This window comes from Vombatus ursinus, unplaced genomic scaffold, assembly GCF_900497805.2.
Source record: "Vombatus ursinus unplaced genomic scaffold, bare-nosed wombat genome assembly UNPS02014935.1, whole genome shotgun sequence".
NCBI lineage: Eukaryota > Metazoa > Chordata > Mammalia > Diprotodontia > Vombatidae > Vombatus > Vombatus ursinus.
Window position 1 is genome coordinate 1,273,177 of NW_020954713.1, and position 12,860 is coordinate 1,286,036.

General features: G+C 39.0%; 1 protein-coding gene across 4 annotated transcripts in view; it reads left to right on the forward strand.

The window, feature by feature from the left end:
* The first annotated feature begins 829 nt into the window (after window positions 1–829).
* The window catches only part of HNRNPM (heterogeneous nuclear ribonucleoprotein M), a 41,582-nt gene continuing 29,551 nt past the window's right edge, over window positions 830–12,860 (forward strand). For all 4 annotated transcript variants that reach the window (XM_027844235.1, XM_027844236.1, XM_027844238.1 and 1 more), the window contains exons 1-2: window positions 830–978; window positions 5,037–5,206. In XM_027844235.1, coding sequence (XP_027700036.1) covers window positions 866–978; window positions 5,037–5,206 — 283 coding nt within the window. In that variant the 5' untranslated portion in view covers window positions 830–865. The remainder of the gene's footprint in view (window positions 979–5,036; window positions 5,207–12,860) is intronic.

A 12,860-nucleotide genomic window follows, 5' to 3' on the forward strand; every position in this document is an offset into this window, starting at 1 on the left:
TTTCCTTTGCTCATTCTTCCTCCAGGTCATACCCACTAACTATAGGTATCCCCCAAGGCCTCGTGCTGGGCCCTTTTCTCTTCTTTTATGGTACCTCATTTGGTGAGCTCATCAGCTCCCAGGAGTTCAATTATCATCTCTATGCAGATGATTCCCAGATGTACCTAATCAGCACTAACCTCTCTCCTGTGCTCCAACTTCATTGTCATTCCTGCCTCCCCCCAACTTGCCCCACATATCCAATTTGTTGCCATGTCTTATTTTTACCCTCACAGTATGTCTCATTTTCCTCCTTCTCTCCAATTACACGGCCACTCTGGTGTGGGCCCTCATCACCTTCTCTTTCAAGAGGTTAGTCTCCCTGCTTCAATCCAGTCCATCCTCCATTTAGCTGCCCAAGTGATTTTCCTACAGCATAGAGCCTCTCAAAAAAACCTTAACTACTTCAGACAGGTGGTGTGGAATGGTCACAGCACTTGGGAATGAGAAGGCTTGGGTTCAAATCCCAGATAGCTATTTGCTACCTGTATGACTTGAGGCAAATTACTTAAACTCTCAGAGCCATAGAGTCCTCTTCTGTAAGGTGAGAGTTTTGGACCAGATAATCTTTAAGGTCAAGTGACCTTAAGTGGCTTTAAACGTATGATCCTATGAACAGAACTGAAAACTGGAAAGCTAGCATAGATGCGACTCACCCTCGGCTCTACGCCTGCGCAGAAGTGGGGCGGGGCGAAACGAGGGACATAAGTATGGGTAGAAGGTGGGGCCTCGCTCAAGCGTTATTGGACCTCTTCGGTGTCACGTGAATGCGCAGGCGCAGTACCTTCCTGCCTGCTCTCTCACACAAAGCCCAGAAGCGGAGAAAATGGCGGCAGGGGTGGAAGCGGCTGTGGAGGTGGCGGCGACTGAATCCAAAATGGAGGAGGAGAGCGGTGCGCCTGGAACAGTAAGCGGGAACGGGACTCCGACCACCAAAAGGTGAGGCTTCTTCGTCCTTCTCGGGCCTGGGGCTCCGTGGGGAGGCGCCTGGCATTAACTGGGCCTGTGCCTCCCGGCGTTCCCCGCAGCCCCGGCTCCGTTAGCTGGGCTCCCTCCCCTCTCCACGCCAGGCCTCTGTTCACGGTGCCGCCCCACCCTTCTCCTACCCCGCGAGGCCACAGCCCCGGTCCGGCTCCCTGCGCAGCCTCCAGCTGCCCACGGGGGCCCCGGCATCCTCCTCAGTCCGCGCGGCCTAGTCCTCTCTTGTATCCGCCCCCCACGCCTCGACTTGATTTCCTTTTCCTCTTCCCCCCACGAGCGGCCCCATCCCCCTCCCCTCAACGCGACACACGCGGCCCCATTCTTCCTCCCACAGACCCGATCCTTTTTCACCTTCCTCACATGCGCGGTCTTGATCCCCGCGGAGCCTCATCCCTCCCCCCCACAGGCCCATGACCCTTTTCCCCACGAGGGCCCATCCTTCCTCCTCGACGCGCGGTCTGATCCACCCTTCCTACGAGGCCCCATTTTCCCTCTACGTGTGTTCCCCGCACCCCCCCCATCTCCTCGCGCGCCTCCGATCCACGTCCCCGTGAGAGCCCCCCTCCCCCCGCACAGTCCCGCTCTCCCCGGCGCCCTTTTCCTCTCCCTGGCTCCGCCCCTCCCCTCTGCAACACTCCCCCCCTCCCGAATCTCCTCCTCTCAACTTCCCCGCGTGGCTTCAGGCCCGGCTCTTTTCCCCCACTTGCAAATGAGAAAACGTAGTGGCCTTTGTGTCAGACCCTAGCGCCGGGCTACCCAGGGGAGGGACAGGCCTCACACAAGGGCGCTCTACTTTTTTTTTTTCCCACCCTCCCCCCAGGACTGCACCCCGCTCTGCTTCCCTGGGGGACTGCTCTTTCCGCATTTTATCCCCACCCTCTGGCCTGGTCATCGTACCCAAAGAACCTCTGGATTTAGTGTAAGGGTTTGGATTCAATTGCTGTGCTACTTAATACTTGTGTGACTTAAGGTAGTTCGCTCTTTGGGCCTTAGTTTTCTCTTAGAAGGAAGGGGTTGGACGAGATAATCTCAGAATTCATTGTGGTCTTCCTTTGCTTAACTCTTGCCTTGTCCTCGTTTCAAGTCTTTTCTCCTTTTAACCCTTTCTCCTAGCTCCCTCTGCCAGTTGGGGTAGGGAGGTAGAGCGCTGTTTACCTTGGATCTTCAAAAAGCCTTAGTACAATTAGATGACCTAATTTCTGTTTCTTTTCCGAGTTGCTAAACTGCGTTTTAAATCCTGAGCATAAGAAAATAGATGAGTTTGTGACTGCAGCAACGTTTCTCTAATGCAAAGATAATCTGATGGTAACTTGAAAGCATCAAGGCTGGCCTACCATTATAAAGTTTGCTTTTTTCATAAGAATTAATCTTAATGAAATTTTTAAAGCAAAGACACTCATAATGGATTACTGTGTAATAATCCAGTACAGTTCTTGAATTCTTTTTTCCAGCCTTTGGGGAAAGGAGGTAGGAGAATGATTTCTTTTATAAAGGCCCTGGGAGCAGATTAGAGAACCTTCAAGAACCTTGTTCACTACTATAGCTGTTGGTAGTGTGATGTAGTGGGAAAAGCACTCAGATTTGAACTTTGGCTTTGCTAATTCATCCCTAACCTTGCCTTTCTTGTTTAATATAAACTTAAACATCAACATTTCTGTATTTAAAGAAGAGCAGAAAAGCAATCATATGTGAAACCATGAATTTATCATGTGCCGCTTGGGGTTTTTTGAAAGTAATAATTAAATCTAATATGGTAGTACTGACACTATCCTGTTTGTCTCTTGTCTCCTGAAATTCTGCACTCTTCTATACGACTTCTGAGACTGTCTCTCTGAAATTAGGCATTTTTCAGTATTTCAGTTAGAAACTAGAGATTACACTAAATTATTTTAAATTAATAATCATATTTTTAGTAGGATGACAGGCTAGCTTTTGTTCTGGTTTTGCTTAAGCAGGCAGTATGTTATATTTTCAAGGAGTCATAAAGGGAATGTGTATGATTTAACTTGGTAACAAGTATTGAATTTCAGTAACAATGAGCTAAAGCTAATGTATGATCTTATTTATTTAAAAAAACCTCTCAAAAGATATTTTCAAATGCAAGTTATAGTACATGCAAACTATAGCCCTGACTAATTAAAATTAAATATAAAATTAGAGCAATTACTTTGCAAGAAGCATTTTAAGAAAATGTCAAATCTAATATCCACCTTGACAGCAGTTGTAATTTTAAAAGATTTTCTGCATTGTGGCATTTTCATTGTGTTTCGGGATTAGAGTGTTTGAATTCGTGTTCACAATACAAAATTTTTACAACTAGAAAAGAGTTAGAATTTTTTTTGGTAAAGAAATTTAGGGCCCAGAAATGTTAAATGAAGGTTTTGGTTACATAGTAAGTAAATTGCCTTTTCCATCACCTTTTGGTCGTTAGTGATGTTGCTGAACCTGTAGGAATTATGTGCTGTGAGTTTATTCTTGAAAGACTATCCATATGATAAAGTATTAGCTCCAAACCAGAAAACTAGTACTTTTGAGTGACTAGGATAGGTGGTCAGGCTACTTAACCAAAATGCCTTTAAATCACTTACCTGTTCTCTTCTAGCTGAAATCATCTCCTTGTATTGTTCTGTAACAAAGAGGTGAATAGTATGGGAAGACATTTTGTTACATAGCATGAAATATGTACCTAATTATTACAGTAATTTTCAGAATCTAATTAGACATAGTATTTTTTGTTTTTGTTGCATGCCAAGACTTTGAATGTACACCCCTGGGTGTATATGTGCTTGATGGGTTTCTTATGGAATAGAGAGGTGTTGGTCTGTGGCTAAAGAGAACCTTTAACTTATAGCCTGCATTTGACCTTGAAAAGTTTTGCTTAATTTTGAGTCAGGGAAGGATTAAGAGTTCAAACCCTTAGTTTCTCTTTTCCTTGAATCCCGGCCTAGTTCTGTTTCTTTTAGCTGTGTTTTGTGGGCGGGGGGGGGGGGGGGGGAATAGTTTTCTGTGTTCTGTTTTCTGCGTAGCCTGTCTCCATTAACTGGTCCTCTAATACTGCTTCTGAATGAATGGAGAATATTGTGAGACAAGCTTAATCTGTCTTAACACTGTAGCTAATTGCTTTTGTGTAGTGATAGTAAGTACCTGTAGTTTATACCTATACTGAGGAAGAAAAGTCCTTGGTGTGCCATAATGGAATGAATGGCTAAAAGTACATAAAGTATAAAGTAAGTTCAGACCATTTATCTTGTATAGGATGGTGTCCTGATGAGGCCAGAATTATATGGGCCTAGTAACTAAACAACAAAAACTATTCCATGACCATAAGCCTCTTATTCTAAGCTAGCTGTTTCATAAAAGCATGCCATTGGTCACAGAGATATAGATGTGTGCAAAGCCATGGATGATGCTCAGTGTGATCTGCATATGGTGGAGGCGGCAGCAGCATCTTTGAAGTCCAAGAAAGAATGATCAAATTTATAGAATTTTGTGTGTGACAAAAGAAATGTTTGGATCTTGCTTCTAAAATGTATAGTAAGAAATTTGTTTTTCTTGTTTAAATTTTGGTTCTTTCCTGGATGTTAACATATAAAAGCTTTAGATCCTCCACACAGTGAAAAGAGTACATGATGAAAAAATAAATAAGGTAGTTAGGAAACAAAGGTATTTGAGGGGAAGGAGAAAATCACGTGCTGTGTTAAAGGTACATTGTAAGTAGCCTCCACTCTCTCTACGCTTGAGATTGTTTCTCTACAGTCCTTTCCAGTGGTGTTCAGTTACTCTAGTTTTTCACTTTGGTTTCCCCAGCTGGAAAGTAGATGGGAGGGAAGGGGAAGTGTTATGGATTCTTAGGTCAGGGTTAGTAGATAGGTTTCAGTCTTGTGTGTGTGTAGTACCATAGTTTGATATTAGATAATTCTACCAGCTCAAAAATGAGTATAACTACTTTAAGTACAAATGTAAAGATGTTCATTTATGCCATACACTTACAAGTGTATTTTTTCTTTCTAATATAGTGAAGGTGAACGATCAAGTCAAAATGAGAAGAGGAAGGAGAAAAATGTGAAAAGAGGAGGGAATCGATTTGAACCCTATGCCAACCCTACTAAAAGATACAGAGCCTTCATTACAAATATACCATTTGATGTGAAATGGCAGTCCCTTAAAGACCTGGTCAAAGAAAAAGGTAATGGTATTGGTGTTGAGTAGGGTAAAAGGTTGGTCTGTCATCTTTCCTTATGGCTATTTCCTTGGTTATAATTTAATCTTTTTGTCAGTTGAGGCTGTTTGGGCTAGATAAAGTTGTTTTTTTGTCTAGGCTTTAGAGTAAAGCCCTTTTTGGTTTTTCATGGTCATGCAATTGCGTGTCAAAGAGAGTAGTTTGTGTGGTCGCTTGACCTACAAATGATACTATTGGTTAAATATGGATTATAGGGCTTCAATTAAGTTTGAAAGGAGCCTTTTTGTCTTAGGGAATATTTTTTGAATTATCTACATTAGTGAGGATTTTTGAAGCCTTTAATGCAGTTGGGCAAGGTAGTTTGCTGATCCTGGTACAAGTGGATGTCTCTCCTGGAATCAAAATTCAGTAGCTTGACTTGTTCTTGGTCTAAATTGAAAAACATTCCATAGCCATTTTTATGTAAAATGCAGAGTAGAATGGAGACTTGATGGCTTAAAATAGGCATCTGTTTGAAATTTAGTGCCTCCAGATGATCAGTGGTTGTGGCCCTGGTAACAACTTTACATTTAAGTTTAATCTCCTCTAGAACAGGGGGTAAGCAGCCTAAACAGCACTGTTACCATGCAGCATCTGACTTTTCTTGATAGTGTTTGGTTTTTGATCCATTTTCCACCCTTCTCCATGTCCACTTTCTCTACCTCCTATCCCAGGTTCTCCTTTCCCTACCTTTCATTTTCCTTTCTGTATTCTTATTCCTGTAACTGTTTATAGAAATGGTTTGGCCTTACGGGTGGCACTCAGATAAGAGGTTGCTTGGGCCCTGTTCTAGAATAAAGTGTTGGTAGAGGGTGGGAAAAACAAATTTTGTACATTGTTTTGAACTTTCCCTTCCTAGAGACAAATTAGTGAAGTTACAGGTAATGGGTTTTCTTGAAGGATTGCAGGGTATTGGGTTGGGGGTGGGGTGGGTAGGGACATTCATGTTGAAAACAAATATGTGAGCTTGATTTTCAAATTGGTAATAGTTTAAATTATATGAACTGATGTTGCTTTGGCTGGCCATTTTGGTATGGTTAGGGTTCATCACATTTAGTTTTGCAGTTATGAATGATCACAGAGAGTACTGCACTATAACTGAATTTCACCATGATATGTAAGAAATATTACTAGGCAATATGAATATCTTTATATGGTTTTTTCCTAAGTACTATAAATGCCGTTCCAAGTATTATGTGGTTTCTCTCCAGATAACATGGATGGAAGAATGTTGGGTGTGAGATTTGTTTTCCTGCCTTGATCAGCCATATCATTCCTGCCATGCTCCTAGGGCAACAGTGAAATTTATTCATTTTGTCTGAAGGACTTGTCATGTTACATCCCAGATGCATTGTTCTTGGTTTTTGGGACTGCTGCTTCAACACTGTTTAGAATTGCTGTACAGTACAGTTGGGTCTTATTCTAACTAGTCTTTGGAATCACTCCCAAAATTGTGCTCTTGTGATTTGTTTGAACCACTGAATTGATACTTCTTTTGATACATAAGGTATAGTAGTTCCAAGAACCAGGAATGTAGCTTTGAAAATGTAATTGTTAGAACTCTGTAAGAGATTACAGGCCCAATTTTTCATTTTTTAGGAGTGTGTGAACCAGTTTTGGGACATAATGGAGAAAGTAGGTGACATTTTGACTGCTTTACCATTCAGCAATTAAGTTTGGAAGATCTAAAGCTAGTAGCAACAGTGAAGTGTCTGGATGTAGAAGCAGTTCACCTCAATTTGCCATTTTGCACTGGATATATCAAGTATGGAGACGGCACGGTGGTTTACTCAGATTTCTCCAAACTGGTTCTCATAGTCCCCTGGTGCATTGCTTTGAATGCCCGGTTCAGTCATTTTGTGTATTTTTTTGGTGGTGAAATTTAGAATTACAGGTGTGCAGTAAATCAATATTTTTAATGAACTGTAAAATGTTCTTGTTTAGAGCTCCCCTGTATTGGTTAATGAATTTGCTGTTGAACTAAATAATTGTCAGCAGTATTGGACTTTAGGTAAAGGGGTTCATAAGAAAGAGAATGAAAGTTGGTTTTTTTTAATGGTTTACCTAGTTTCAGTGTATGAAGTCTAAAAGAGAATTTGAATACAAAAATAACCATTTTTTCCATGTTTACCTACCAAATGACTTTTTAAAAGATAAACTGTTCTATTGAGAGCTGTCTAGGAACCCTTTTTTCTCTCCACATCTTAGCATCCCAAAAGTTAGTTTTCAGTGATTACAGATCTTTTTTGCAGAAATGCTTTATACGTGTTGCAAATCCATTTTATGAAAATTGGCTGTTGCTCAGTATAGAAATACAGATAATACATTAATATAAAAGCATTAGAAAAGATTTAGCATGTGATAGTTGTATATAGTAACAAAAGAGGTTTGGTTTATACAAGACAAGCCACAATTCAGTGATAAGTATTTAGAGTATTGGCCCTGGTAAGGGTCAACTACTACTTTTAGTCACACAACTAATGGAATGAAAATCAGACTTATAGGCATTCTTGACTTGAAATATGAAATAATTTCTTACCAGATAATAGGCCATGTTAACATTGTGCCTTATTTACAAAGCATTTTTTGGATGCATTGTATCACTTGATTACCACACACAGGAGATAGTGCAGAAAATATCCCCATTTTCTGGATGAGGAAACTGAGGCACAGAAGTAGGACCCGAAACTGAAGTCTTTGGATTAGTATGCCATACTACCTAACGCTGAGCAGAGTTGGGTTCTTTTTTTCAAGAGTGATCTCCTGTTAAGGCTATACTGCTCTAACATCCTCCTTGTCAAGTAAGAGTGTGTGTGTGTGTGTGTGTGTGTGTGTGTGTGTGTGTGTTCCCCCTTCCCCATTTTAACTTTCTTCCCATAGATCTGCCTGTTTATTATATTGAGCTAATATATAAGACAAATAATTGTGCCTTAGCATTTTTCTTAGGCATGACCTCTAAGAGTCCATAAAAAAAATATACCATTGTGATTTGTAGCTTTGGCTGATTGGTGAAGATAGAGTATTAATTTAGCCTTGTGGACCTTAGTAAAAAATAAACCTGTAAATATGAAAACAGTATAACTGACCCTCTTAGCCTTAAATGAACCTAGCATTAGTGCTATGAATCAGTTTTCCCTTTTTTACTTAAACTAATTGCCCACACTACACAGTGTGCTGTTTGGATCTTATTTCTTCTAGTTTTTTAGGTCATTGGGTCCTTGATGATTTTCATGGCTTAAGTAATCAAAATATTGTATTCGAAGTCTATTTTCTAAATGTTGGGTCATTCGTTTATTTCTTTTAATTATGTTAAAGGTTCTAGATTATTAATAGTGACATGATAAAATGTGAAATATTCTTAAAAATTAGACTTTTGGAGAGTTAGGACTTTATGTGACTTAGAAACTTTCTCCATTAAAGAAGGATTTTTGGCAGACTTGAAACTACAGCTACCAGTAATCATATTGCTCAAAAAGGAAGTTTCATAGAACAGTGTTCCCCACTGACAGACAGCTGGAAATTGGAAGAGGCCTAAGGGCCTTTTGGAAGGATTAGAAACATCCTCCACTTTCCTTTACCAGTGCCCTTCTCTTTTGTAAGACTCTTGAGATTTAGAGTCTGATAGGAGGAAGGTTTAGCTACCCAAAACACTTATTTTGACTACCTGCCTGCCCTTACCCTCTCCTATATGAGATTCTCATTCTTTCTTTTTTTGCTGAATGGAGAGGGTGAGCAGGACAAACCAGTCCTGGTACCAGCAACAAGGATGCTGGATGGAAAAGTTAAACAAACAACTTGCCAAAAACAAGTTTAAAATTCCCTTAAAATTTCAAGAGTTGATCTAATTTTAAGTATTTTTTTCTTGAAATGTGGTATATGTCTTTGAAATGTTTGAGTATTAGAACTGAGTAAAAAGAATATTAGATTATTTGAGCTAAAGGTGATCTAGGAAACATTTAAATTTAATAGCTAGCAGTTATAAAACGTTATAAGGTTTGTATGAGAACGAGATTGTAAAATCTCTGTCCCTGGATGAAGAATACCCATCTCTCAGCATTTAGCTCACTTGGGCTGTCTGGGGAATGGGGCAGATGGAGCAGAGGCAGGACTGTGGACCACCAGTAAGTTCTTCATGGATCACAGTCTGAGGAAGAAAAGAAGGCAGGTCAGTAGTATTTATTCTCAGTACCACATATAGTAGTGGCCAGTTTACCTCGGTAAGCAAAGACTTATTTATTGAAGTGCTTAATCCTCCCTTAATAAAATTTGTGCAGTGTTCTAAATAAATTTGAAGTTGTTGCTGGCTGAAAACAGACACACAAGCACACTCACGAACACATCCAGGGAAGGGTTAGATTAGCAAAATGTTTAAATTTACATTAATTTATCTACATTGAAAGTTTATAGGGCAAATCTAACATTATCCCTTACTTAACTCCTCCACACATTTTTCCTTAATAATATTGAGTCTAGCTTGCTGCCCAATAGGAGTTAGACTGAGTCCTATAATTGGGGTCCTCTATTTGGAAAGTCCAGTTAGTGCACATGCACATACACATCTGTGAAGTTGATAATCAGAAGCTTATGCATGAGCCTACCATTATGTTCTTGACCCTTTGGATCATTTTGAAAGGTGTGATTATCCCTACTTAGGGTTTGGGGAAAAGGAAGCTTTTACTTCAGCTTTCTATATCCTGTCAAACTGTCATGGGCAGATTTAAATTATTTTGTCACACATATTGTGAGTCCCCAGAAAAGGCATTCTAAAGCCAGTTTTAAACCATGGCTGCTTTATATTGGGTGTGGATAATTGGCTTTTGAGGTGAGAGGTGTGTTCTGGTTTTTTTTGTTGGTTTTGGGTGGTTTTTTTTTTTTTTTTTTTTTTTTTTTTTTTTTTTTTTTTTTTTTTTTAAACCAATATATCCCTTGTTGTCCATAAAATCTCTGGTAGATTTTTATTATAATACTTAAAACATGTGAACTCTCTTCAGTGACACTTTGTTGTCTACATTACATCCCTTCCTTCATCTCATTTCAGACTGAGGAAGAAAAGGGGAAACATCCCTTTTTAATCAGAGTTGGGAAATACTATTAGCTTTGTCCATTTAAGATTCATACAAATAATAGTTGTCTCAGTTCTTTGATTTGGATTGTATATTGCTGTAGAGCAAGATTCATTGATTTTCCCAGTGAGAAAATGGTTTTAGTTATCTGTTTAATTTCCATTTTTAAAAAAAAATGCATGATAAAGGAGACCATCTTTGGGGTTTTTCAGAATCTTGTATTCAGGTTCTTTTTATTGCACGCTTCAGTTGTCATAGAATTGGCTTTTGCATAATACTTAAAACTGGATACAGTCTTAAACATTAATATACACCAATACTTAAGTAGCTACTAGAGCAATTCCAGCCCCGCCCACATGGAAAGAAGGGGGAAAGAAGAAAGCAAATGTGCATTCATACATTTATTAGGTGCTTACTATATGCCAGGAACTCTTCTGGGGAGAGGAGCACACTGGTGGTTTTTATCTGGAATTGTTACCGAAGTAGTTGCTGAGTCTGTCCCTTCCACCTGAAAACATTTTTTAATCAAAAATTTTTGTGAATTCTTTGTCAAATTTTATTTTTAAATTCATCTAAGTACTTTTAACTACTGTGCTAAAGTACTCTTAAAAACAAAACAAAGGCTATTAATTTGCTAAAGTCTAGACTAGCTTCAAGAAGCCCTCTTAAAACAAAACCATCGTCTCTTTGTAGGATAAACTGAACCCTAAAGTTTTGCCGAGACCTCATTGTTTTGAAGATGTTGAGTGAGAACTGAGTTAGTCTAGCCCTTTCCTGTTTAGATCTCAAAATAATTATAAACCAAAGGTAGAATTTTGTTGAATCAAAAGCTCCATGAAATACATAAGTAGCCTTCTATTTCCATTTGTAATCTAGAAGAAAAGAGTGTTATAAAATATTTATGTGACCATGGAAGGAGGTATGGCTTGGATAGATTGGTCTTGGCTTTTAGGTAGCAGTCACATAGTTCTATAAATGGTTTATGGTGAACATGGACACTGACTTTAACATGTACCAGTATTTGAAATCTGGCAGTAAGTTATACCTGACTTGAGTCAGACCTTGTGATTCTTTTTTCCTTTTTTTTTTTTTTTTTAAAGGACACTGGTAAATAGATCATGTTCTTATAGTTAATAAAGTTGGGGGTTTGTCTTAATCACAGTTTGACACAATATGTCATTAAAATAGAGACAAGGGCTGTTGGTCCTCTAATGGCTGCTGCTGTTGAAATGAATGGCAATTGAAAAAAATTGGCCTCAGGGAATTGTTTTTGTTTTTATTTCAGATGGTAAAATTGGGGCCATCTAAATTTAATAAAGTATACCTAGGCTTTTGGCTAGACTTGTTTTGTTTATGCTTGGGCATTTTTCAATTTATGCTATACATAAACCAGTACATATTTGCAAAAAGTTAAACTTTGTCACAAGGTCCATTGATTTCTTGAAAATACTTTTTTCCTCTAGTCATCTCTCCCTCTTCTTTCGGCACACAATATTTCCAGTTTAGCTGTACTGGAAGACTTTAGGTAGGGTAAAGTACCCTGGATATTAGACTTGGACTCATTTGCTTGTCTTGACTGTAAACACTTTACAGCAGTTAGGACTTGATTTTATTGACTATATTTTGGAAAGCAAAATGTTTCTTTCTCCTGAGAAAATGCTAGTGTTTTTCTTTGACTTTTAAAATAGTTTGTCATATCAAATTCAAAATGTTTATCTTAACTGTCCTATATCCTTCCTTCATGAAACCTGAGTAGCTTGTTGCCTAGCCCCCTCTAAACTTGTACTTTTGTGGAAATGTTCAAAACCAAACAAAGATAAACTTGGTCTTTGGCACTATTAAACTAATATTCTTTAAAATTTGAGGGGGATAAAACCTCTTGGCTTAGAGATAGACTCCCTGATTTTTTTTTTAGCCAGGTTTTAAAAATTATAACTTCAATAAGCCATCTCCTTCAAACTCAGCAGCCATTTTGGTAGTTGTATTCTTGGTGGTAAACAATCTGGTTATGGTGGTCATGAATTGGCAATCCAAACCTTGAGGAAAACCTGCAGAATTAGCTTTTTGAAATGCTCTTTGGTTTTGACCTTTGTGAAGATCAGAATTGTATAAGGCTTGTTCTCTGTAGATGTAAAGTGAGCATTAAATTTCTGTCACCTGAAGGGAAATGTTGAAAGCAGCAGGAGTAAATAAATGCCTATCATAATTTGTTGAAGAGAATCTAGATGCTGCCCTGGTTTTGTGGTTTGTAGCAAACCAGTTGAACCCTATTTCCAGGATAAGTGCTGGGCCAAGATCTATGTGCTCATTTGGATCTTCTATTTAGTGGCATTCTAATATGTACCATTCACCTGCATTCTTTAAACAGCCATCAAAATATGTTTTCCTCCCTTCCCCATAAAGTTAATGTGCAGGCATATTTCCTATAGATTTGGATTGCCTCTAGTCATGAATGAGTATTCCAGACAGGAAATTGATATCATGGAAGGAAGTCTGTGGAAATTGTTTGTTTGTGGTGGGAGGAAAATCAAGGACATATTGTTAAACTAGTCTTATCT